At 38.2% G+C, this 27,777-nt stretch overlaps 3 protein-coding genes across 6 annotated transcripts; 2 read left to right on the forward strand and 1 right to left on the reverse strand.

The window, feature by feature from the left end:
* Positions 1-1,190: 1,190 nt before the first annotated feature.
* LOC134790041 (pancreatic lipase-related protein 2-like) lies at positions 1,191-5,299 on the forward strand. Its single transcript, XM_063760798.1, has 6 exons — positions 1,191-1,294; positions 1,940-2,477; positions 2,764-2,912; positions 3,494-3,739; positions 4,123-4,459; positions 4,790-5,299. The coding sequence occupies exons 1-6, from the start codon at positions 1,258-1,260 to the stop codon at positions 4,854-4,856; spliced, it is 1,374 nt and encodes a 457-aa protein (XP_063616868.1). The 5' UTR covers positions 1,191-1,257; the 3' UTR covers positions 4,857-5,299.
* Positions 5,300-6,949: 1,650 nt separating this feature from the next.
* On the forward strand, positions 6,950-12,582 carry LOC134790048 (pancreatic lipase-related protein 2-like). The gene is made up of 6 exons (XM_063760806.1): positions 6,950-7,019; positions 7,488-7,674; positions 8,818-8,966; positions 11,062-11,307; positions 11,717-12,047; positions 12,506-12,582. The coding sequence occupies exons 1-6, from the start codon at positions 6,983-6,985 to the stop codon at positions 12,549-12,551; spliced, it is 996 nt and encodes a 331-aa protein (XP_063616876.1). The 5' UTR covers positions 6,950-6,982; the 3' UTR covers positions 12,552-12,582.
* A 186-nt stretch (positions 12,583-12,768) lies between these two features.
* Positions 12,769-26,574, reverse strand: LOC134790070 (sodium-coupled monocarboxylate transporter 1-like). Of its 4 annotated transcripts, none has more exons than XM_063760830.1 (13): positions 26,099-26,574; positions 23,027-23,186; positions 20,716-20,781; positions 20,537-20,588; positions 20,294-20,361; positions 19,642-19,796; positions 18,539-18,679; positions 17,971-18,189; positions 17,357-17,496; positions 16,498-16,596; positions 15,495-15,661; positions 14,100-14,277; positions 12,769-12,858 (listed from the first exon to the last, which is right to left on the reverse strand). In XM_063760830.1, exons 1-13 carry the CDS (start codon positions 26,305-26,307, stop codon positions 12,791-12,793), a joined length of 1,722 nt encoding a protein of 573 aa, XP_063616900.1. In that variant the 5' UTR covers positions 26,308-26,574; the 3' UTR covers positions 12,769-12,790. The 4 variants fall into 4 exon arrangements, with proteins under 4 accessions (XP_063616900.1, XP_063616899.1, XP_063616902.1 ...); XM_063760829.1 differs by having other exon boundaries at positions 16,469-16,596; positions 26,099-26,573; XM_063760832.1 differs by having other exon boundaries at positions 16,469-16,596; positions 23,027-23,175; positions 26,099-26,235.
* Between the last annotated feature and the right edge of the window lie 1,203 nt (positions 26,575-27,777).

The following is a 27,777-nucleotide window of genomic DNA, read 5'->3' on the forward strand; positions in this document are numbered from 1 at the left end:
GTACGATAATAACATAGATATAAAAGACATTGATAATATGTATATTGCATTCTTGTCTGAAAAAATAAGTTGCTGGTGGTAATACTTGGCATGGTTGCATGTAAGTATATTTACCTATTACACATTGCAAAAAATGAAAAGGATGTTATTTAATCATAGATACAATAATATAAAACAAAAAACATGGGTTATTTAATAATATGTCGGAGAACGGCTGAATTGTGCCTTCTATCGCCATTAAGATGCGTTTTATCACGCAACCTTTGACAAATAAAGCAAACTAGGGTGTTACCAAACCAAGGCGTCATAGAGTGCGCTGTCAAAACAAATCAAAATCCAGAACAATTGAAATTATGCTGTCAATGAACCTTCAAGAGAGCACGATGAGAACGAACGGGAGAAGATGACGTATGTGGCGGTTCCTGGGTCAAATCCACTGGTTTGCTTTGGATAAGAAGTTTAACGTGTGCTATGATTTGTAATCAGTCTTGTCCAGTAAAGACTGTGAGTTGAATAACGTACCTATTTCATTGAAAGCCCTCGTCATCCACGATTGAAGGTCCTGATGTGCTTCAGATAGTATGATACGCCCACGATTCCCGACAAATATTATTCTCACTATTTGGGGTTCTTATGAGTGAGTTTAACTTTAATAATTTGAAAGTTAGTAGGCCACCGTCTGACAAAAAGTAGCACTCATGTTATTTAGGTACAAAAAAACGCCGTGTTCAGAATAATTGCAAGGTTTTGCAATTAAGTAACAACATTTGGTTTAAGAGAAATTGATTAGAGTTCCTCATAACTATTATTATTTATTTGATAAGAAATGAACAACCTGCTTCATACAATCATACAATAATACAATCATACCGGAAAAAAATCACCACGTGGTTCGTGTTGGATGGCTGCATCGCTACTCGTAGTTATTTAAGGAAAGACAATTTTTGGGAAAATAGGGTCAGCTATGGGCGATCTACCGCTTGAGGGAACATAAACGCCCGCAATTATTTTACACGTCATTATAAGAATACAATTCAGAGTCATGTAATTAAATAAATATGTATCAATCTGATTTTTTTTTAAGTCCCTCTTGAGGAAGAATCGACCAAATGTCTTACCGCTACCTAAAAGTAATTAAAAACCACTATTAGGCAATTTTAATTTAACCGATTGGTTAATTATAAGGTAACTAATCAAATTACCCACGCATCATAAGCATTATTAAATACAAAAATCACACCTCCCAATATTACGCAAATGAACTCATCTGTTCTTGTATTCGTAATTTTAGCAGGTGAGCAGATTTACCATATATTGAAGATTTTCATTAGTTTCATTACTTGTTACATATGCCTAAGGATACACCAAGGGTTTCATCATGTCAGGCACGACAGACACTTCCTCTGGAATCCCCACAACACCCGTTAATGCACAACTGGACCGTCAGTCTTCCTACTTACCTATAGTTTGAAGCCATCTTCTGGTACGTAGCTGCCACTCAAGCACATGTCTTAACTGCGCCCAAGTACATTTATTTGTGGCAACTTTATGAGCTATTACATCAGCTTTAGTTCTTCTACGGATATCTTCATCCTTAATCCGATATCGCAATGATCAAGACTCCATATATGTTGAATAAAATGAAAAAAAATATGAAAGTTATTTATTAGAAACCAAACAGCCATTGACATATTTCTGAGAATAGCAGTCTCAAGAAATTTATAAACCCAAAAAATATAAATAAGTAACGGTAGTAGACTCCTCGTGTTTATCAACTGCTTGCCTATTAATATAAATAATAATAATAAAATAATAATTCAGGCTATTTACGTCCCACTGCTGGGCACAGGCCTCCTCTAATGCGCGAGAGGGCTTGGGCTATAGTCCCCACGCTATTAATATAATTAACAATATTACCAATATCATATCACGGTTACAGCTGCATCTGGAAGGAACAACAAAGATGTAAGCTTCGAAAACTGGAGGGGTTACAAGCCTGGTGACAGGATCTTCTATTTTCCCGGGGAAGATGGTAAAATACACAAAATCGATACCTGGAAACCATTAGATAGAGATTGTATCACAGTTACACCCCCCTCTGTACGAAACAACAAACATGCAAGGTTTAAAAACAGGAAGGGTCACAAACCTGGTTTCAGGATCTTCTATTTTCCCGGGGACGATCGGGTCGATGATAAAATACACAAAAACGATTCCTGGGCATCACCACAAACCGATACGGAACCGAACGGGCAAATCGATAGAGATTTTACCACGGTTACACCCCCATCTGGACGAAATAACAAACATGTAAGGTTTGAAAATTGGAAGGGTTACAAGAATGGTGACAGGATCTTCTATTTTCCCGGGGACAATGGTAAAATATATAAAATCGATTCCTGGGAACCAATCGATAGAGATGCAATACGCAACTATACTTGCTGCCCGGTCAATAACGGGTATTGGTTGTACACAAGGTACTATTTCTTATGTAAAGCATTTTTAAAAACTTACCTGGTTTTTTTTTCAAGCAAATATAGGGTTACTTATGCCTATTTGGTTGCTGAGCGGACGAATCTTAAGTGAGCCAACTGAGTCATCACAAAAAGCCGAGAGAAGATGATTATGTTCAAGGGTACCACTCACACACATCACACAGGGTCAGGATCAGGGTATCACATTAGTCGATGACAGTTATAAATACCTATATACTTATTTTAGTACCTATTTAATAATCAGGCTTAAAGAAATATATTTTAAAAGGTCAAATGCAAAGGAAAAACAGATTCTGATAATGGGGAATAAATCGAGTGTAAAAAAATCAAATTTCGACCCGAACAAACCTACCGTCTTTACATCTCACGGATGGCTAGGTGACGGTAACACCGAAATGAATCAACTTCTTACTAAAGGTTGGTATTAAAATCCATGTTAAAGTTTAGTCGATATAGGTATGTATTAAATTTTTCGTAAATATTTAGAATTATATATTTTTTGAAGTGAAAACTTCTTTAGCGGCGCTGTGCACTTTTTGTGATGGGGAAAAAATGTTAAACTCGCGACAGGTCACGTGACCGTAAGATTCGTAAGACGGACACGTGACCTGATCGAAAAACTGTTACACTTTCATTGAGTTTTCACTTCTGCCGGCACTCCCGGAGTGCAACCCGTTGTTTTTTTTATAATGATTTGTGTTTTTGTCTTTTGTATTGTTTAGTATTAAGAGCTCATAGTATTATTAGATTTTTAGATTTTAAATTTAAATTAGGACATGTACTTACCTTGGAAAATATGTACATATTTGCAAGGTTTACAAAAAATTCCAATATTTATCATAAAAAATATACACATTTAATGATTTAGTTTATATTTATATTTAAGGTTAGTTTTTAATTAGTTTAATGTAAAATTATTAATCATGTTTCATGGAAAACATTTTACTCATATTTGGCGTATTACTTACCTAATAAAAAAATATATTTATCTGTTTTAGTATTCCTTAAAGACGCTGATGTTAACGTCATAGTCCTTGATTGGAGTGGACTGTCCAAGATGGGATATGTGACAGCAAAGGAGTCAGTCCCGAAAGTGGGCCGAATGTACGGACAGTTCATTTACTGGCTACATAAAAACTTTCACATGTCCTTGCAGAATATACACCAAGTGGGCCATAGTCTGGGTGGCCACTTAGTTGGCAACGCGGGGAGAGAACTTAAAGGGGCTGCACAGAGAATAACAGGTTACGAAAATTTACCGTATTTTTGTCGCCAATTCTGACATTCTGACGTTTTATTTTTTAGAAACTAAATTTTTCAGAGAAGATACATTTGAAATATATGTTTCACCCTTTTTCGCTAGTAGGGACCGTTATCTACGTAGGTATTAAAGTATATTGTAATCCGTATTTCATCAAGAAACATCTGTTTTCATCCGTGAGTTGCACTCGTATGCATCTGATGTCGATCAATAAAAGTAAGGAACTCTTTACCTTATAACCTCCGCACAAAATCCTTTACATAGGTAGAAATAAATACTTATAACTCAAGCTAAAATTAAAATACTTTTACATTTTTTCTTATTAACGTTTGGTTTCAATCGATCTTATTTACTCTTTGTATACAGCCCTCGACCCAGCTGGTCCTCTATGGTGTTGTGATAGGCGCCGTCTATCCAAAAAAGACGCACACTACGTCGAGGTCATCCACACGAACGCCTACATGGCCGGCTACCCCAAACCCTGTGGCCACTCCGACCACTACCCCAACGGAGGCTCGTTCATGACCGGCTGTCATTTTTTGGACTTGATTTGTCATCATTCTAGATCCTGGAAATATATGGCGGCCAGTATAGAGCATAATAAGTTTCTAGCTAACAAATGTTCAAACATTTGGGAAGCATATCACAATCGGTGCTCTGGCATTGAAGGGTTGATGGGCAACAGCTTTATCGCAAAGATAGAGTAAGTAGTGTTCATGTCTTTTACCTTAGGTGCTCTCACGCATCAATTTTCAAGTGAATTAAATAACTTTTAAAGATTGAATATAATGTCATGATCTCGAACTCAAAGTATGTAGGGATATCAATATCATACTACGTAGTATACCTGTTATCAAGGTTCACTAAATTTTAAGTTTTAATAAAAATCCTACCGGTACCTACTTATAACCCTACATTAAGCGGTTTTTTTTCCTAATTATAAAAATGTTAGTACGTAGGTTGTTGCGTTCAGCAGTATCTTAGGATTTCTTAAATTATTATTCATCATTATTTCCATGTTGGTTATTTACAGATTTGGACTTTATAGAATAAACACACTTGCAGATTATCCTTACATCGATATAAAACTCCATTATTAAAATTGTATTAGAGTAAAAATAGCCTGTCATTATAATTATCCACTACCTACTGTGTACGCACAACACGCCTCCAGAAGAAAATGAGAGAAGAGAATAGAATAGACGTCGACATGGAACAGTCGACGTTAATCGATAGTTTCTACCTAGACAAATCGACCGATTGGTGTGGTAACACCCTTAGTGGAGCCGCACCCTTAAGGATGACTCACGTTAGACCGAGCCATGTCCGGGCCGGAGCTTCAGGAGCTTCGTTTTCTATGGAAAGCATCACGTGATCACCTGTCATTTGTCTTAGAAAAGTAAGCGCCGGAAGCTCCGGCCCAGCCCTGACACGGCCCGGTCGGCCCGGTCTAACTTAAGTCATCTTTTAGACCTATTGGTGAACTTATAACGACGACACAGATCATATAAGATAAGAATACAAGCATATGCGGCTATCCATCTTTCTTTCTTTTCTTTTAATTTTAATTTCCCTAAGTATTTAACCCGTACTTGTCCTTCTTGTCTTGAATTGAATTGTCAAGCATAATATAAGTATGTAAATAGCTGAACACTATTCTACAAAAGAGAAATACTTACTAGTAAACAGAGAAACACCAAAAACCAACCAACTAGTAAAAGAAGTTTGTACCAAACTAGTCTGGGTGTGTGGCAACCTACGAGCAGACGCATTTTTTGCGCAAATACTCAGCCTCACTGTGCAGAGGGGGAACGCGGCCAGTGTCCTGGGAACAATGCCTCAGCCTAATTTAGGTTTAGACTTATGATAATTTTTTTAATCTCTGTTTTATAGAAATGTAATAAAGATATAGTAGAAAGAGAAATATTTCCCAATATGACTGTCTTTGTCTATTTTAAATGTAAATTGCGCATTAAAAAATAAATTATTTACTTCTTAACATGTCATTGTGGCCGCATCTTACCTAGACATCATTCGTATAGATAAGTATTCGTCGTACAGATGTGTATCGAATGTTTTCTTTATCTTTTACTTACGACGGTAAAAACCAAAAAACATGATAAACTAGCATTTTAAGAGCAACAAAAATTACGTCCAAGTCCAATATATCCCTGGGATAATAATACCTACATGATGATACTAATTTGAAACAGATTAAACCAGTAGTGCTAACTTAGCTTTAAGGTCAGATGGGGTAAGACAAACACTGGGACAATAGTAACACTTGCTGGGAATACTCATACTGTTACTCTTGCCCCGAGTAAAACTATGTTTCTCTTACCCCACATGAGCATTGTGCGCCCTACTGTCACACGTGTGCTGGTAACTAGTATAGGATTCCATACTACGGTAATTCTGGGGCGCTCTACGGGTTAATAAGTGAACTATAATGTTATGAATACTATTCTAGTACAAGAGCTATTTTTATTAGTTTAATAGTTTTGCACAAGCTTAATTCTGGATTTTGAAAGAATGGCGCAGGTACCTACCTACTCAATAGTGTACGACAGGACACAGTCGGCGTTCAGACTGTTCAGAAGCTGAAAATAGTTATCAAATACATGTGCGGACAAGTACGAGCGAAATTTTGAGCATTTAGAAGTCACTTTGATTTCAATGTAGGTACGTTCAAAATAACACATTTACCGCTAAGCTACGGTCGTAGCGCTCCACCGTAGACGATAACGTGGGTTTTAAGGTATGAAGCGAAAATGCTTGGTATTAGAAGCAAAACGATAATGTGTCGTGATGAGCGCTGAATGGGTTAAATAATAATATAAGGTATAGATATACATAGTTCAGCCTATATACGTCCCACTGCTGGGCACAAGCCTCCTCTCATGCGCGAGAGGGTTTGGGCTATAGTCCCCACGCTTTCCCAATGCGGGTTCGGAATTTCACATACACCTTCGCAAATGTATGCAGGTTTCCTCACGATGCTTTCTTTCACCGAAAAGCTAGAAAAGTACATTAATAATAATTCGAAACTTGGCTAGAGCTCTATAGTGCACCTACGTAAATCTTTACAAAATAAATAACATTCATCATATTATCGTTTAATCATCATTCATAATCAGTAGATAATCTAATTAACAAGGTACTACTGTAATTATAAAACAATGGGCATGGAATAGACTAATCGTAGTTTCTATCAGCTTTCGTGAAAATGAAGTGGTTTGTCCTGATATCCGTCGCTATAGCAGGTACTTTTATATTAACTGATTGTTTGGCTGCATTTTAACATGAACAATACGAGTAGTCAAATTACTTTGCCACTCATGTTAATAAAATGCAACTTTATCATCGGTTTTTGAAGAATAAAGAAGCCCTTATGACCCACCCTCACCCTTACTTACGAGCTGGTGTGGTGAAAAATTATAATTTCACTCTCAAAATAATGCAACCTCACCAAAAAAAAATTGATATGTATTTAAGAACAATAAGTGGGCTTAATAGCTATAAAGCTAAAACAAGTATCCCCTAATTATTTAAAAAAAAATATGTTATTCGTTTGCTAACGAAAACTTATTATACCTGTCAAAATAAAAACTTCTATAAAGTGACTGAAACGTACTTAAGTAGGTACCAATATTTATGGTATGGTGGTATTTATGGTACGGGAAGGTATAATTTGTTTAAGTAAAAAACTTTTAAGTTGCAATGTTTGTCAGTTACGTCTGCGAGCGTCATCAGAGACCCTACCGAGGGTTACCAGGATGGGGACAGATACTTCCTGTTTCCGAGCGACGACGGGGACAACGTACTCCATCTGGTCGACACACTGGAGCCCATCGACGAAGAATTCATCCGGGACTACGCGCGAAACCCGGATAACAACGGCTACTGGCTGTTTACACGGTAAATTTTGATTCGTTGGCAACCCTGACTGAATTGCAGAAGGGTTGTCCCACGAGTATTACGGCCTCTACAGACCTTACAACAAATAGAGATAATGGCCGGCTAAGTATAGTATGAATTATCTCAAATGTTTTTTTCGGGCTCGGGTGCTAATCTGCGATGTTAATCAAAAGCCCTTGTTTCTTTTAAGAGCGGTCTTCAGCACGTGCCAAAGTAACCATGTCGTTTAAAAAGCAACTACCTAGCGTGATAGTATTACGGTTAAAATAATATGACAGCTCGTTCAGAGAACAATCAGGGTGATGGTCTTGTTTTTGGAGATAACAAAACGTGTTATCTCCGAATGGGCTGTTTCATAAATTTGAACCATATAAAGCCTGACCAGTAATATAATACTATATGATCATTGTCACGAGGGCATTGTTATTCTCATGTATAGAGTGACAGTTCAGTTATGAAAAAAATCGTTCCAGTGAAATTACGCAACATGGCGCGTGATCATATATTCCTGCATGGTCGTCAGGGTTTAATTTAAATGGTAAAATTTCTTTTTAAACGGACTTGTTCCCGTTACTTATGTGGGGGCTATTAACAGTAAGCAATGTAACCACTGCATAAAGGGTCGGATTAGGATTGGAGCCCGAAAAAATCACCTGAGAGAATTTATACTATACCTGTGTAGGTGCAACGTATTCAATCGATAAATCAAATGCCGCAATAAGTAAATCCCATGAAATTATCAGTGCTCTGCCTCTTGACCAGTTTGAAGTTTGAGAAGTAAACGCCTAATAATCTTTTTTGCTTTTGGCAACATCAGCTTCTGGGTCTAACAAGTACCTAGTTTCAACAAACTCTAATTTATGGACCTACTTAGGTATGTACCATCAAACACTGCAAAAGTTCTTAAAAAGAATTCACTCTTCCCTAAACATAATAATACCGGGGTTTACCACACTGATTTCAATTTACATGAGATTATTATCCTCCAAAATAGCAATAGTCAGCGTGGTAAAACAGGGGCCAAGAAGTAAAAATTGTATAGGCCATAAGGTTTCTGTGCATCCACAACCTACAACACCCTTCTGTGCAAGGTTTCTGTGGAACTTTGACCACACTGTTAATTACTATTTTATTTTTGTCCAGGGCAAATCCTCACGTGGCTCAGTTGCTGCTAGATGGAGACGTGAACAGCGTAATACAGTCCAACTTTGATTTGAGAAAGGAAACCGTTTTCCTAGCTCATGGATGGAATGGTCATGGTGGAAATAATATGAACACACAGCTCACTGAAGGTAATAATTAAGGATGACACGTTAGAACGGCCGGGCCGGGCCTCCACTCCGGGTCCGCACTTTGCCACTCCAGAGTCTCAGTGATCACTTAATGCTTTCTGTAGAAAACGAAGTGTCGGACCCGGCCCGTTTATATTTTATTGTTTGACACTTATTATATGTATTTACAAATTTTATCTTTCCTTTTGATCATTTTGATATCAGTTCAATATCTACAATCGATTATGACACTTGATAACTTAGAAATATCTGGAAGACCGACTTTGCTCGGAAAATATATAATAACCCAGGTGCTCTCTAAATTTTCTACTTTTCCCCCCTCCTTCTTCTTCAAAGGTCTACAACAATTCGTTTAGTTTTCGCGCAGTTCGGTTGTGGAATGCTCTACCCGTCGATATTAGACGTGCAAAATCCCTCTCTATATTTAAAAATCGTCTAAAGGAACATTATTTGTCTAAGTCCTAATCCTTTCGTGCGCTCCCTGAAACTCACGGTTGTTATGGCTACCTTGGCATTTATAGGTATTAGTTATATATAGATTGTATGTAGTAATTTGTGTAGTGTATGATTTATTGTATAGTTGTAGTTTATGTATTTTATTATATTTGCTAATTTTTATTATTGCACCACCCGTACGCTTAGTATGTTCGCCGTTTCGCTATCTGAAGGTTGTCTGGAAGAGATCGCTGTTTAGCGATAAGTCCGCCTGTTGTTACCTACACCGTTAAACTCCAATGTATTTTCTGTATCTTTTGTTTTGTAGTGTGCAATAAAGTATTTTAATTATTATATGTCTTTCCCATCACGGAACAATGGTGTTCCGGACCTTTGGGAAGCGTGCGCGGAGCCGAAGCCGACACGTAGAGGCCCTTTTGACACTTTAATGAAATGTAAGGGGTACACCGAGCGGATGCTGCCCTTACCCGTGTCATGGGACGCACGCAGAGGCAGCACCCGCCAGGGTGTAAGGCCTATTGAGAGTTGATGGTATCTAAAATGAACTAGGTTATTGGGTGAAAGCGATGGACTAAGTACTGAGCTACAATGGGGTAAAAAACCGGACGCCTGCCTAATAAAACGGTATGCAATTTTATTTCCGGCAGACGGTGACTCGCCCTCACAAGATGGGCCCCCACAAAAAGCGACATCTAGGATGGCTCAAGGGCAACACCGGTGTGAGCGGCTCAGGGGTGTCGAGAGGTGTGCGCCGCTTTCTACCCAGTGGCTGTTAACAGCCACTGTGCCAACTCGCGTCTTATGCATATTTCACTTCCACCCCTGGAGCTTATAGCTCTAACGATTCCACTCTGGCCGGCCGGCTAAGGCAAGCCAGAGGCAGAGAATCCTGTCTCACCCGCCCTCCTTGCGGGTAACAGAACTCCCCAGGAGCACTCGGGTACGTGAGGTCGCTAATCCCCAACAGCTCGCCACAAGCTGCCCAGCGTTGACTGATTGCACTGGTAAAACCAGCGGGCGATGGGGTCGTCACATCCCTACGCCTATTCACATCCCTACGCCTATTTATTATTATTACTATATTATTATTATTATAACTCAAAAATGCGCAGTTTCCCAGAGATAAGACCTAGCTAGATCCATTTATCGCCCCCAAAAACCCCCATATAGCAAATTTCATCGAAATCGTTAGAGCCGTTTCCGAGATCCCCGAAATATATATATTAATAAACAAGAATTGCTCGTTTAAAGGTATTAGATAGATAGATAGATTTATAATAAGTATTTATCAAATAACTTTATTTATAAGATAGATAGATTAGATAGATAAGAAAAAAAAATTGTTGCTTCTCCTGAAAGACGACCCAACGGTATACGTCTGAAATGACTAGAAAGGATCCGTAACAAATTATAGGTATTTAAATTACATTTTTTATGTAGGATTGGTCGTAAAGACATGACTTTCAGAATTTCACATTCTTACTTTTGATATCATGTCTTCACGCACACTAGCACATTATTACTAAGGTAAGTCTCTCTATTTGGTCAACAGCTAAGGCTTGGGGAGAGGTTAGAAGTATATCATCCGTATAGAGAGCTTCGCTTGGACCCGTTTTGAACGTATTTTTTTCTCTTCCAGCTTTCCTTCAAACGGCTGACGTGAACGTCATCGTCCTGGATTGGAACCTCCTCGCCAATCGCAGCTACATCACGGCCAAGAATGGAGTCGCCGCAGTCGGCCGTGGACTCGGTCACTTCATCAGCTGGCTCAGCAACGGCTTTGGGCTCTCCCTGGATAGAGTGCACTTGGTTGGGTTCAGTCTTGGAGGACATTTGATGGGCAACGCGGGCCGAGAGCTGCAGGGCCAAGTTAAAAGGATCACAGGTGATTTTGAACTCAATATTCTCAACAAGACTCTGGTTTACTGTTTTCTGTTCCTAAAAGTTATGAACATATCTTAGGTGATATACATATGTATGTAAATGTCCACAATTTTGACACTTCCGAAAACTACGTTGGGGCCGACTTTCGAAATTTCCCTCCAGTATGTTTAATTTCATTTTCTTAAAATTTTCCTATACACTAGCGATGAGTGTCATGAACATATGAGAGCAATTATGGATGTGTGTGTTATTGTAATCCACCTTTTGGTAATACTTTGGTAGAATTAGTTTTATGCTAACGTAATAGTTTTAATCTCGCTCACTGTTTAGCTGAACCTGAACCTGGCGTATCTCTGATGGAAACCAGCCTAACTGCAAAGACTATTTCTGACTGTTTTTTTTCTGTTTAGCACTGGACCCGGCCGGCCCCCTCTGGGGCAGCGACAGCAACCGCATCGCCCCAACTGACGCCCGCTACGTCGAGGTCATTCACACCAACACCGCCATGTTCGGCTACTCCAGCCCGTGCGGTCACTCAGACCACTACCCGAACGGGGGCTCAAGCATGCCTGGCTGCTGGCTTAACAGCTGTTCACACTCGAAAGCCTGGGAATACATGGTTGCCACGGTCAAGTATGACCATCTCTTAGGCAACGAGTGCGAGACCCAGAGAGACGCTAGCAGGGGCAGATGTTCTGGCGAACTTCATTCAATGGGCAATGGAGATATCAATAAACAACAGTGAGTACACTGATTTTACTTTTAGGAGGTCACAGCATATAAGCCTAAAATTATTTTCGTTCCTTGCCGGCTGCGTAAATAGGTTAAGTATACGTATAAGTTTGGGCAATGGAGATATCAATAAACAACAGTGAGTACACTGATTTTACTTTTAGGGGGTCACAGCATATAATCCTAAAATTATTTTCGTTCCTTGCCGCTGCGTAAATTGGTTAAGTATATATAACGTATAAGATAAAAAGGTGGAATGTTTTTTGCTGCATTCTCATGTAATAATGACAGCCCTAGGTAATTCGCAACTAGTGTCGATTTAAAACACTCCCTTCGGTCGTGTTTCAATTTATCGTCATTCGTTGCGAATTTCCAACTTTTCGTACCTACTTGAATCGTAATGTAGGTACCTACTATTTTGAAACAAATTAAAGTGACGTATGCTAAATATCAAATGTTTTTTACAGGCTCGGCATCTTCAGAGCAGACACCGGAAGAAATTACCCGTACTAAATAATGTGATTAACAAAACTATTTTGTAAATAGGTATGACTGTATTAAACGATTTCAGAAAACGTCTTTTATGTTTTCGTTTAAAAAAGTAATTAATACTTTTACTCGAAATCAGAATTTGGTACCTACCTACTTTTAAACAAACGTCTTTCTGAAATCGCCATTTTTAAATAATATTATCGCACTGTTGTACAAATTATCAATAATAAAGTTCCTATTATAATGTAAAGCTTATTTATTTACACCAAGTTTAATTTTACGAATTTTATCTCTTGTGTAGTTCGACATCCCCGTTGTTCACTTTCATCTGAAATAAATAAACAAAAATTAATGAAGTATAATTTATTGTCAGAACGGAATCAAAAAAAAAATTAAATCCGCAGCCTCTTTATTAATATATTTTGCCTTAATTTCTTATATAATAATAATTATTTTATTACTCGTACTCAAGCATTTATTCAAACGTTTACATTACTTTAAACCAGCGGTCGGCAACCTTTTAGCAGCCAAGGGCCAATAGTAGTTAACGGAGGTGACGCGGGCCGTACTTTGTTAATATTTATGACTTTATGAGACATTGTCGTTTGTCACTATTACATACTTAAAATAGCCAAGGCGCCTCTCGGGCCGCAAGTGACAGTTTCGCGAGCCGCATGCGGCCCGCTGGCCGCAGGTTGCCGACCGCTGCTTTAAACCAAGGATTTCATTTTCTGAACTCTAAGGCTAAGGTTATATAATTCTTATAATTCTAAGTAGTTCTAGGGGTTATTACCCAACGCAACAATATTTCTAGAATTAGATATATTTAGTTTATGACGTATTAAATGTTTGATAACATATCTAATCGGTTCTGCACAGGAAGGTGTAAAATGTAATAACAATAGCATGCGATTATAATCCAATAATCGATTGTCGGCAATTGACACGGTTTCAATAACTGTCTGATAATTGGTGCTAATAATGTTGAATAAAAGCTAGAGGTAAATTCGAACGTACATTTTGGTATTAAGATGATATCATTTTGTTAACATTTGCCCGTGCGCTCGCTCGCCTGTACGTCAATACATCAATAGGTACATCTACGAACGAGCGACATGCACATAATAAAAATAACATCATTTTAATATCGGAATGTAGGTAAGTTCGAATTAGCCTCATATTTGCTAAATCATTAAACACAGAAGTGGAATCGATTGCTTGTTGCTTCATATTTTGTAGGGAACTATATATTGTCTAAGTAATAAAAAGGTGACTCCTGGTTACCAAATACTTACTATAGAGAGCTACCACCAAAAGCAATTGATTGATTAGTTATTTTTAGATATACCTATTATATAGCACTTTTAACTTGCTTTTTCTTTCCTGCTAATCTAATCCATATCGTTTCTAGATCTATTAACTGACGTATCTTAAAGTTCGAATTGGGCCGATGGTCATGATCTTATGTAGGTACCTACTCGTTGGGTAAAGGTACCACAAGATGGATCGGTATGGAGATCCCTGGGGGAAGTATATTTATCCAACGCACCGGCTAACAAAATGACGTACCTGATATTTGTTTGCTATCCATTTTCTTATGAAAGGCGCGTATAGTCGCAGCTCGTTGAAGTGTTTTTCTTTTTTCTTCTGCGGCCAGAGGTTGATGAGACACGCCACGACTATGGTTACGATGCAGCCGAATGCAGTGTACCAAAAATATGATATTCTGTATAAGTAGGCCACATCGCTGAAAATAAAAAAAACTTTATTAATAATGGTCATCACCAGTGGTCGTCATCATTATCATTGCAGTAGTTCCTACCTTATTTTAAATTACGACGAACTCATAAACTACAATGCTCATATTATATTAAACATTCGGAACGAGTAGGCCAGTAGCAAAATGTTTATATTAAAAACTGACTCTGACTCTTATACTGACTGAATTTTAATTTTAATATTTAATTTTACTCCTCATGTACATAGCTATGTAAATATTTCTACGCCGATGCATGCCGGCAGAATATGCTGACCTAACACCTTTTACTAACCAACATTGTATGTACCATATTCTTGTAAATAAAGTATTGAAAATTGAAATTGAATTGAACGTTATCAGATATAATACAGTAAAATCATACATTTTGCGTTTGCGTCAAATCCGGTAGATTTGGGGAATTATAACCCTAAAGTACTAGTTTTTGATAGTAACTTCCTAGGGCGTTTTTAAAGTAGACTAAATTTGCTACAATAAGACACTAGAATTGTCTCTGTACATCTAATATTTTCCGAGATAAAGCCTTTCAAAATGTATAATGTTTTCGAACTTGTATTCGTAGGCTAAGTAAGTGCAGTGAGTATACACTTTTGTCTCAGGCGATGCCCCAAAATGTTTATATTAAAAACTGACTCTGACTCTTATACTGACTGAATTTTAATTTTAATATTTAATTTTACTCCTCATGTACATAGCTATGTAAATATTTCTACGCCGATGCATGCCGGCAGAATATGCTGACCTAACACCTTTTACTAACCAACATTGTATGTACCATATTCTTGTAAATAAAGTATTGAAAATTGAAATTGAATTGAACGTTATCAGATATAATACAGTAAAATCATACATTTTGCGTTTGCGTCAAATCCGGTAGATTTGGGGGATTATAACCCTAAAGTACTAGTTTTTGATAGTAACTTCCTAGGGCGTTTTTAAAGTAGACTAAATTTGCTACAATAAGACACTAGAATTGTCTCTGTACATCTAATATTTTCCGAGATAAAGCCTTTCAAAATGTATAATGTTTTCGAACTTGTATTCGTAGGCTAAGTAAGTGCAGTGATACACTTTTGTCTCAGGCGATGCCTGAGATGATTTTTATTATTAAAATGATGTAAGTACCTACCTATAAGTTATGATGTTAAATTGGTACATGTAAAATTGGTACATGTAAACAGACTTACTCCTCGGTCGCCTCCAGTACGGTTTTCTCGGGGAACGTGTAAGTACAGTTGTGCAGAAACCGGGGTTTCTCCTCGAAACGCAGGGAGCCGTGCGCCTGCGCGAGCTGTGCTTGCGCCGCCACCCACCAAGAAGTAAGCAGACCAAACACCCCCCCGCTCAAGGCGCTCTGGAAAATATAATGTTCTCGGTTACCATAGGTACCTACCGTAAAATGGGTTGAGTAGGGATTGCGAGGAGAGTCGGGTTATGAATGGGGAGAGAAGGGCTGACAGGGGGGTGAGATGGTTTTTAAAGGCTAATGCTACCTAAATAATGTATTCATATTGCAAATGGAGCTATAGTAATATTCATAATAAAAAACATCGAATCAACAACGTTTCAAAATCACCTTTTGTATGAAATCCCATTTCACCCCAACTACGAGAGACTACGGGGTGAGGAGGGATTTTGTGTTTATCGTTAAAGTTATGATAAAAAAACTAAAATACAAACGGCCGGAACATTTATTAATAAAATTAAGTTTGCATAAAATGTAAGAATAAAATGTTATCGAGATTTGAATGTCAGTTTTGTCCCTACTCACCCCATTTTACGGTACCAAACTATTTTGTTATTTTCTTAAGTTAAGCCCTGTACATGTGCAAGCCACCATCCAGTAAAAGCATAAGGTCACTAAACCTTTTAGAGAGCAGGAAACGCTGATTAGAAAATACTTACATAGTATTGTTCTATTACTAATATATTTTATTTATATATTTATTTAAACTTTATTGCACAAAACATAAAAATAATGTACAAATGGCGGACTTAATGCCTAATGGCATTCTCTACCAGTCAACCACAGGGCCAAACAGAGACATATGTAAAAATGGTGCAAGGAGAACAGATGAATTTATTAGAACAATCGAAAACAACTGAACAACTAACTATTTTCATTATATCTAGAAAAGAACTCCAGTAGGTATATACTTACCGTAGAATCAATAAACGGTAAGAACAGACCCATGAGGAATACACCAGTCAGAGGGCCCATAGATGCAGATGACAAGCTCATCGACAATTGTAGAACGGATCCCAACTTCTCAACAATAAACACTAGGCCTATAAAGTAACGCACATTTTACATTAACCTAGAAATACAGTACAATACAATACAACACAAATACTCTTTATTGCACACTTCAATACAGAAAACAATACAAAGAATACCTAACTACTTAGTTACATATAATTCCTGCCCCACAATGTGAAATTTTATTTACTAAAAACTGTATATTATCTTCTTCTTCCTCGCGTTATCCCTGCATTTTTGCCACGGCTCATGGGAGCCTGAGGTCCGCTTGACAACTAATCCCATGATTTGACGTAGGCACTAATTTTTACGAAAGCGATTGCCATCTGACCTTCCAACCCTTAGGGAAAACTAGGCCTTATTGGGATTAGTCCGGTTTCCTCACGATGTTTTCCGTCACCGAAAAGCAACTGGTAAATATCAAATGATATTCGTACATAAGTTCCGAAAAACTCATTGGTACGAGCCGGGGTTTGAACCCGCGACCTCCGGATTGAAAGTCGCACGCTCTTACCGCTGGGCCACCAGCGCTCTTTCTGTATGAAAAATCTGTAGGTATATTATGCATAGTCTAAAATCAATCGGACTACAGATGTAGGTAGTGCATAATTATTTTCCTTCGTATTTTCACGGTAACATACGAACGTGTCTTGCTTATTTTGGTCAGTCTCGGTACAAAAAGTGCTGAGGTTAACTGAAGTAGCATGACAAATACGAACGTTTCCGAGAAAATACGAGGGAAAACATTTATGTACTACATCTGTAAATTGAATTGCTGTTTTTGCATACCGACACATACGCATCCAATAACTACGACCACGGCGCGCATAAGTATTTGTGTCTCCTTGTGCGAAGGCTGCCTGAAAAACGGCTTCCAAAAGTCCTCCAGCACTACTGCAGACATTGAATTAAGCCCGGTCGACAGCGAACTGAAACAACATTTTAATCTTAGAGGAAAGTAGGAGTTTAACGTTTTCTTTAAGTAATATAGAAAATTCCGTTCATTTAAGTAATAATTGCAGCGCGAAAAAAAAATGAAACTTCGTTATCTGTCTACGTACGAATATGTAACAGCGATAAAGAGGCAGACAACGAAATTTTGATTTCCGTTTGCCGCGGTAGACCCTGGGTGCCTAACACATTGCATTGAAAAATCACAACTGGAAATTAACGGTCTTTTTACATAAACTTAAGCAGATTTAAGTTAGGGCCTCTTACATTTTCTACCTACTAACAAGTAGCAACTCGTGACTTATTCTGTGCTCGTGATGAATAAGTTGAAGAAAAATATAAACAAAATCAACTAAATATATTCCCTACACTACATTATTGGTCCAGACTTCACTGGCAAATTTTGGACTTTTTTCTTGTATGGCTGGGCCTTAGGGTGATAGTTAACCAACCTGAGTGCTGCACTAAACACTCCAGCTACAAAGATACCCGGCAAGCCATTCCATTCTCCTAGGACGTCCATAACCAGCAACGGCAAGATCTGATCCTTGGCTAGAGCCAGCTTGGAGTCCAGGGGATCGCAGTCGTAGTATCTAGCGTATGCTAGCATCCCGCTGAAGGCACAGATTAACACTATAAGTGCTATTCCACCTAGAAAACCCCACACTGCCCTGAAAAATTAAAAAAAGCATAGCTATCAGTAATCAGAAATATTTATTGTGTAAACTGCGTAGGTACAAGAAGCATAACTAGGTACATTTTTTGGTGAGTATCAACAGTTTTACCCTTAAAAATGATAATGATAATTTGTCAAAAGAAAAAATAAGTAGTAACGCTAAGCATTTTCTACCAGTCAACTTTCGGAAGCGGAACAAATGTTGAAAATTCAGCAAATATTAGTGATTATTAGCTGTAAATTCCTACAGCCAATATTCCAATAACCTATAGTTTATATTTTCAAATTATTTACCTATATTTTTCAACATTACACTTACCTATAGGTTGGTGATTTCTGCTTACCTTTTTGACGACTTCAAATCCGGTAGGGACAGAAATCTCTGCATCATAGATTGATTGACCGCTATATTACCAGTCCAATAAAACATGGACCCAATGGAGACGGACCAAATAGTATGTCGATCAGTCAAATCAAAGTGAAGTCTGAAAAAATTCAAGTTAATTTAAAAAAATACGGTAGAAAAAATACTTTGGGTAAGGCATAGTGGGCGTACAGTTTGCCTGAGGCCGATGTTAGGTAAAAAAAAATATTGTGATCAGCTACGGATTGATTGAAAGCTTGGCTGCAAATGTAATATATAAACTAGTTTAGTCCCCAAGGTCTTGCTGTGTTTCCTCCTACTAGAAAATCACCGCACAACTTATTTCCCAACTACCTGAGATAACCGATAGACCTGGCCCCAATTTCACCACGGTGACAGGTGCGACAATTGTAAAACATCACTGTTGCTGACGTCACAGGCATCCATGGGCTACGGTTACCGCTTACCATCGGGCGGGCCGTATTCCTGTTTGCCACCATCATTGTGTTATTAAAAAAAACTTTATTATATCGGAAAAAAACAGATATTTCTCTTGCTAAGTTTATGACAATTGTCACAAGAAACACTACAATTGTCACGAAATTCCGACATATAACTCATTTCCTGTCAAGATTCACGGACAATTCTACAAATATGTCGACTAGAAAAAATAATTCTTGTTTCACAACATAATTGTAATACATACAATTGTAGCAAAATGCCTGTCATGTTTGTAAGTATTTCTATAGAAAATATTTTATAAAATTGTAATATGTCACCTGTCGCTTGACAATAGTCGCTCGACATATGTCACTGACAATTGTAGCCGTGGTGAAATTGGGGCCTGCAGGCGTATTACGGATGGCTTTATCCACATGATAAAATAACTGTCACTTTTAAACACCGCGGGAGAACTATTATTATAATCTGTGCCGCGGGATAGAAAGTGACGGAGACCGTTTTATCACGCTGTCACATAGACAAGAACAACCATCATATATCCCTTCCGAAGGTATTAGAATTATAACCAATAAAAAAAATGCTATCAATCAGTAGGTTACGGACAAACAAAGTAATATTTACGAGGGCATTTCTATCCTTCCTGTATTCCAGTTCCGTCGCCAGACCTCGCCTAGGCCACCAACAATAATCGTCCCTTTGATGATGACTAAAATCATAGCACCCGTCATCACTATAGTTTGTATCACGTCCGTCCAAACGACGGCTTTTAAACCTCCCTGTTAAATAATGAAAGAATGTTAAAGAGAGGAAATAGCTAGAGTAGGTAGGTGTGTACCTACTCTAAGAGTAGGTATTGAATATATAGTACTCATTTCAATTGAACTTAGGTATATATAAAGCTAATCACTTAATATTGTCTTCGGTTACCGCGATAGTTACTCATGAAATAAAACTATTGAAACTATTGAGCTATAAAGGGTTCGAAACGTCAGGATACATACGTATTCAATATACAATATACGCAATATAATCCGTTTCAATAGTTTCATTTCTAATCACTTAGTTTTCACTTACCTAATTAAAAAAGATATAGCAACAGGCGGATTAATGTACGAAAATATATGTGTAACGCGTCTCTGCTTTAGCAGAAAACCCATAGGTACAATAACGTAGCTATTTGAGTCTATTGCAGTGAAGGAGTAAACATATTGTATCGCTACAAGCGTGGATTTATATACAGTGAACATTTAACAGTTAATGAAAAAGTTCTTACCAATGATGTATAGAATATGCAAACAAAGCATACGATTGGGGTGACGATATGGATATTGACACCGGTTACTGAAATGGGACGGACAGGCGACATTATAATACGCTTTATAAAAGCATGATTCAAACTGAATAACTTACTAAAAGATTAATTTCCCGGAATTAATGATACCTAAAAGATGAAGTAACTAGGCTAACTAGGCTACACTAACATATTAACTAACTAACTAACATATAAGCAACGCACCTTGGTTAAATGCTAAAGCTGGCACGTATATCACAATGGGTAACCACGCCATCTAAAATTAAAAACATAATTATAATTTTATCATAACTTAAAAACCAGACATTAGTTAAATTAATTAGTTCATTAAATACACGTTTGTTATTGAATTTACGTTTTCTTATTGAACTATTATTACTCACCAAATAAAAACTAAATATGATAGAACCAAATAATCGAACCCGCTTGTCGTAACGAAGTTCTAAGTACTGAAATAAATAAGCACACATATAACATACAAATATACAGAAGACACCTAAACAAAACAAAGAGGAACAAATCAGAAGATGATGTCAAAATCGTTGAATCGTAACTAATATTTCTAATGCGTATTTGTACCATAGTAAAGTTAAATTCGAATTGCGACCAATTGCGAAGACATTGACATAATAGTGGGGAAATGAAGCCGACAGCAATGCGGCGTGGCAAATGGAAATGTAAATTTTAGGTGACATTGGGATGGCAACTACAACTGCATTACTGCCGCGGCGTTAACACGGCCGCTGTCACTGCAGTGGCGGATTTGCAGTCTTTGCCGCCCTAAGCCCCAGGCCCTGTAGCCGCCCCTTTCTCAGCACCCATCATATCGACTACATTTGAGTTATTTCTTGTTATGATCTGCGAATTTTTTGTCACAATTTACCGCTCGATATCTTGCGCCTATTCCACCTATCCCTACCGCGATATCCCCCCCAGTGGGGATATGTGGAATATTTTTCCATCTATTTCTACTAGTGATACATGGAATCAAGTCGTCCATCTATCCCCCCTATTTTTGAATGGTAGGGCCAGATGGAATTTATTACGCTTTTCCCAACTACTTTCCCCCCTGGTAGAAATAGGTGGATTTTTTTCCACGTGTACCTGTTGATTTCCCCCCTGGTGGGGATAAGTAACTTTTTTTCCACTTTAACCTCTTTTTTCCTCCCCAGGTGGGGACAGGTGGATTTTATGTTACCTATCCCTACTGCCTTTTTGTTTGGTAGGGATATATGGAATCTCTTCCACTCGTCCCTGCTACCTTGCTGTTTGGTAGGGATATATGGAATTTTTCCACTCGTCCCTGCCACCTTGCTGTTTGGTAGGGATATATGGAATTTTTTCCACTCGTCCCTACCACCTTGCTGTTTGGTAGGGATATATGGAATTTCTTCCACTCGTCCCTGCTACCTTGCTGTTTGGTAGGGCTATATGGAATTTCTTCCATTCGTCCCTGCTACCTTGCTGTTTAGTAGGGATATATGGAAATTCTTCCAGTCATCCCGTCCCTGCTACCTAGTAGGGATATATATGGAATTTCATCCACTCGCCCTGCTACCTAGCTGTTTAAGGCCTGCGCAAACCGGCGGACCGCAGCGCAGATCACCCAGGAGGATTAACGTGCTCCTCGATGCCTCGGAGTAACAATCCTCCGTGATGCTCCGAGATGCTCCATGTCTCAGAGCATTCAAATTTATACCTGAATGAAATTGAAATAGGGAAGAATACACATTGATAAATTTAAAGTGATCTGCGCTGCGCTCCGCCGGTTTGCACAGGCGTTTAGTAGATATATAATATGGACTTATTCCACCCGCCCCTGCACCTTTTCATATATATGTTCAGATAGCCTCGTCACATTTTTTTTGGCCAGTCTTTCCAATGTAATTAGGTAAAGATGATTGGAGAAAACTTCCATGTATCCCTATCAAAATACAATCAGGTAAAGATGATTGGAAAAGTTTCCATGTATTTCAACCAAAATACAATCAGGTTAAGATGATTGGAAAAGTTTCCATGTATCCCTACCAAAATACAATCAGGTTAAGATGATTGGAAAAGCTTCCATGTATTTCAACCAAAATACAATCAGGTTAAGATGATTGGAAAAGTTTCCATGTATTTCAACCAAAATACAATCAGGTTAAGATGATTGGAAAAGTTTCCATGTATCCCTACCAAAATACAATCAGGTTAAGATGATTGGAAAAGTTTCCATGTATCCCTACCAAATAGCGAGGTTGTAGGGATAAGTGAAAAAAAATCCACCTATCCCCACCGGGGGGGAAACCAATGGGTATACATAGAAATAATTCCACCTGTCCCCCCCAGGGGGGGAAACAGTAGGGACGGGAGGATAAAAATCCATTTATCCCTACCAGGGGGAAAATGGTAGGGATATGCGGAAAAAAATCCATTTGGCATCAATTAGTAGGGATAGATGGAAAACTATCCCTACTAGTAGAAATAGATGGAAAAATATTCCACATATCCCCACTGGGGGGGATATCGCGGTAGGGATAGGTGGAATAGGCGATATCTCGCCGCCCTAGTCCCAGGCCTACTGGGCCTTAGGGCAAATCCGCTACTGTTTCACTGATAAAATGACTGAGGGCCGCGTGAACGCCGCCGCTGCACGCTGTAATGTCGCAACAGTAAATACACCTGCCCAAAGAAAATCAAAACAGTACACACCTCATAAGCCGATGTTATTTGCAAATCGTGTAATACTGGCATGAAAGTAAAAGAGATGACGACTGACATTAGGCAGGCCCCGATAAGGAAAAAGACGTATGATGTCCCGTATAAGTATAGCTCCGTCGGTGTACCCAGCAAGGAAATACCTGAAATAAAGCTGTAAGATATTTTAGTACGTATAGATGTCGTAATCAAACTCCAAAGCGTCCATACTCTCAAACGGAGGTTTACCTAGTCAAACATCCAGTCCAGTCTTAGTTTAAGTCGAAAACAGAAAACGTTTTCCTACAGTGTAGGTATTTAACTCCGTAATGCAAACGATCAAATCGGGGCTTGGCCAGATAATTGATAAAACAGTTGACGAATACCCGCTTTGAGGGAGGTATTTATTTTGAAGCGAAGTTGCAGGAGAACGGTACCTAAAGTTACAAAAGCCATTGAAGAGCGAGAGCTTTATTAATGCTCCGATTAGAGTGTTTTGCGTTTTAGTGTTTGACTTTAAAAATTAGACATAATAAGTTAGTTAATAAATAGGTATAGGTAGTTATCATCTCGTAGCATACTTGCTAAATTAGGATTTGAAAATTTATTGGGTATGAAATCAAAGTCATAATCCTGTTTTTAGCCTTTTTTAGGGTTCCGTACCTCAAAAGGAAAAAACGGAACCCTTATAGGATCACTCGTGCGTCTGTCTGTCTGTCTGTCTGTCTGTCTGTCTGTCCGTCTGTCACAGCCGATTTTCTCCGGAACTACTGGACCAATCAAGTTGAAATTTGGTACACATATGTAAGTTTGTGACCCAAATACGGACATGTAACGTAAACAAATGAATTTTAAACATGGAGGCCACTTTTGGGGGGTAAATGAAAAAATTAAAAAAAAAAATTTTTTAAACTATATCATGTTACATATCAAATGAAAGAGCTTATTGTAAGGATCTCAAATATATATTTTTTATAATTTTCGAATAAACAGTTTAGAAGTTATTCAAGAAAATAGGCAAAAAATGACCATTCCCCCCCCTTATCTCCGAAACTACTAAGTCTTAAATTAAAAAAAAAATACATAAAATAGGTCTATACCTATAGATGACCGGAAAACCTATTAGAAATGTACAGTCAAGCGTGAGTCGGACTTAATTACAGTTTTTGATCCGACCCCTACGGATTTTTTAAAGAGATTTCACTCACGTTTCACATAAAAAATACATTGTTAACAGTGCAGTGCCGGATTACTTAGAGTAGTAGTTTTCTTAGAGTAATTGGTGATAATTTTCTGATAAGATAATCATTTTAAATATTTAACGGTCTTACCTACTTACGAGTAATTGTAAGGTCAAATTAAAAATAATGTTTAAAAAAATATGTTAAATTGAGAGCTAGCTCAAAGTTTTTTGTACTCGTCGACTTTAATGGTTGAATTAATAAAGACTTTGTAACCAATAAGCAAAACAAGCACGTGCTTACGGCACCACGTTCAGGGAGGGCACCAAAATGCCAGGTTGAAAAAGGTGAACAAATTTTAAAATTAGGGACAGACACATCGTTTTTACCACACGATTTTTTTAGCTGTCCAAAAGCTAATTTGCAAAAATAATGGCGCGTAATTCTTTGAGAAACAATCGGTAGCAGTAGAAGAGTCGTGATTACATGCATAGATTCGATTTCAACCCACTCTTTTGCGGTTCGGCGTTAGGTCTCATGCGAGGCCTTCTGCCTTACGGCAAAGTTGATCTTTTGCCTTAATTACACTTGGCCGTGGATCCAAATCCAAGCTTTCCTCTTTCGTACCTGGGCCTACTGCCTTTCTCACACTTCGCCAATTCAATTCCAAGCTCTCTGCTTTCTTGCATATTTTATGCATGAAAACAACCTCGCTGAGACCCTTAAATATCGAGCCCTATGCGAAGCTAGGCTGATAGAAAACTGTCCCATCCCTTCTCTGTATGAAATCCTGGATTCGCGCCTGGTTGGGACTAAAACTAAAATTGCGTTTTTATATCGAAAAATTTTCGCGCTCGCTTCGCTCGCGTTTTCAATTACTTTATAAGGTATGATAAAGGTGACATTCGGGTGGCGACTGCAGCAACATTACTCTGTTGCAACGTTACTGCTGCAGTACTGTCAACTTCCGTGATAAAATGATGTGACTGATTTCCATACTAAAAGTAAAAATGTACAACTGTCTATCATATTGCGTTTTTATATCGAAAAATTTCCGCGCTCGCTTCGCTCGCGTTTCTATTACTTTCTACGCTATGATAAAGGTGACATTCGGGTGGCGACTGCAACAGCATTAGGTACTCTGTTGCAACATTACTGCTGCGGCACTGTCAATTTTCGTGATAAAATGATGTGACTGATTTCCATTCTCAGCTGTAATGCGGCAATGAACTTCTCTCAATTTACCAAAAAATCAATGTAATCTTGATGACCCTAGGGAGAGGGGGCACCTAGAAATGCTTAGGGCATCAAAATATCTTAATCCGGCACTGATTGTTAAAAATTGTGTAATATACGGAACCCTTGGAACGCGAGTCCGACTCGCACTTGGCCGGTTTTTTACGGCAAGCTGCTATTCATTCATTGCCGAGTTCCAATATAATTATTTTGCAGTCCTCCTCGCCTAAAATACAATATTTATTTTAAACGGCAGTAGTAACTGTAGACGTGGTTATGACGCCTTTTACGCATAGGCGAGGATTATATTTAATCTAGTGATCTTTATCACTTCTTAAAACAATTAATAATGGTATTACGATATACGATAGATATCTTAGTGTGATCAATTTTTAATAAATAGTAGTTAGTGTAACGTAACACCGAAGTACCATTAACAATAACTATGAAACTGTTGGTGGTACTTTCCGCTCCTAAAGCATGTTAGTAATTTAATTATTAATTTCAACACATACGATAAAAGTTTTTTTAAATTTAGAGCGGGTCTTCTAAAGTTTTTAATAAGTACAAACTTTCCAGAAATGTTCAAAGATAAATACGAAGAACTTTCCTTGGGTAACAATCTACATGAATTCGTTGACTGTATAGCAGATGTGTTTAAAACGCTTACCTCGCAACCAAAGAGAATGTAACAGGAACGATGCCCATGTCCCTTCCACCCATCAAATAATCCTGCGCAGATTTCTGTTTCTTTACACAGCCAAAATATAGCCCAATTCCCGTGCACACACCTAACATTAAGACGAACACTGAATAGTCAATCACTGAGAAATGTTGAAATGACTTTCTAACCACTGATACATCTATTGGATCATCCATTTTGTGATGTTTTTGCACTATCTTTTTTTCTAATCCAAGTATGGGACACTTCTGTTCCCGAGGGGACGATGCCGTAGGAATGAATTTTCCAATTATACGCCCGCGATTTTTGTGCACTAGGTACTCGGTTGGACTATTTTAAACGACAAATTGCTGATTTCCTGTCTGGAAATAGACCTCAAGCTGGCCTCAGGTTTGAGTGGGCGTGTAATCATCAAGACGATAAGCCGTCAACATACCGGTACTTGCACTTGTAATGAGTTGGACTTCCTTCGGATTAGGTGCTTAACGTTTCCTTTAATGCTAGCAAATGTGACTTAAAATAGCTCGATCTTCTAATGAATAAAAAAAATGCTTTAAAAATAAAGACATTACGAGATAAGGAGCCAATAGTTAATTGTCATCATCCATTACGTCTCACTGGTAATCACCACATTTCGTGGACAAACAAGAAAGAAGAGTCATTTTACATTCTGAAATAACATGTAAGTAACAATTAAAACTAAAAACTAATACTAAATAAAATTAAAATATATCTATGAAATTGGGCTCCTTAAATGTAAGTTGACATGACCATTTAAGTAACCTACGTGTGGTTCTTGTTTTCATTGCTAGAAATCGTAATAAAAAATTAGAGCAAGTAGAATTTTTACATAGATACCAATATGTTACGTATTTATGTATGAACTTTTGGACATGCCAAGTTTCATATAACTTAAGCATGTCGTTTTAAAATGCATGGGAACTGCTTTTAGGCGGCGGGTTCCTGTGACTCTTAAGCTCTTACTGACTCAATGCGTGAAACTCCTCACTACTTCACACATATATTTTTTATTTAAGTATAAAAAGCTAAAAAGTTAGTGAACAATTCCTACTGAAAACGAATCGTAATTTGATACGTGAAGACGAGACTCGGCGTGGGTCGCCCCCCTACGAGATTGGCTGATGGCCTTGATGGTCACTAGAAGATATTGTTAACCGGAGGTGGAATCTAATTTAACAATTTGTATTGGTTTTGAACTGGTTTTGACATGACCTTGACAATCGTCTTGGTTACAGGGCTAGAGGAAGATCGCCAATGAGACGGACCGACCAAATCAAAGCCAGTGTGTTGGCACAGTAAGCGAATGCTCACGGAAAGCAGCTCTACGGGAGCAATAAGCGAGGCGCTCAAAAGTTTACATAATGACCTCATGGTCATTACTCTGTAAAGAGTGTAACGAAGAAGACTGGCGCGCAATCGCGCATCTCTAGCATGACTTTCCCGACTTGCACGATCCTTACGGCTCGGCCACGACATTACGCGACTGGCGGCAGCAGCCACAACCATAGGTGGGAACAAAAGGTCTGATCGCTGTGTCCTGCTCCAACCTATAGTTATCGCTGCCGCCGTCGCAAGTCGCAAGTCGCTCAATGTCGTGGCCCAGCCGTTATAACCTTATAAGGTCGTATCAAAATAAAATCACTCTT

This window comes from Cydia splendana, chromosome 4 (genome assembly GCF_910591565.1).
Source record: "Cydia splendana chromosome 4, ilCydSple1.2, whole genome shotgun sequence".
Lineage (NCBI taxonomy): Eukaryota > Metazoa > Arthropoda > Insecta > Lepidoptera > Tortricidae > Cydia > Cydia splendana.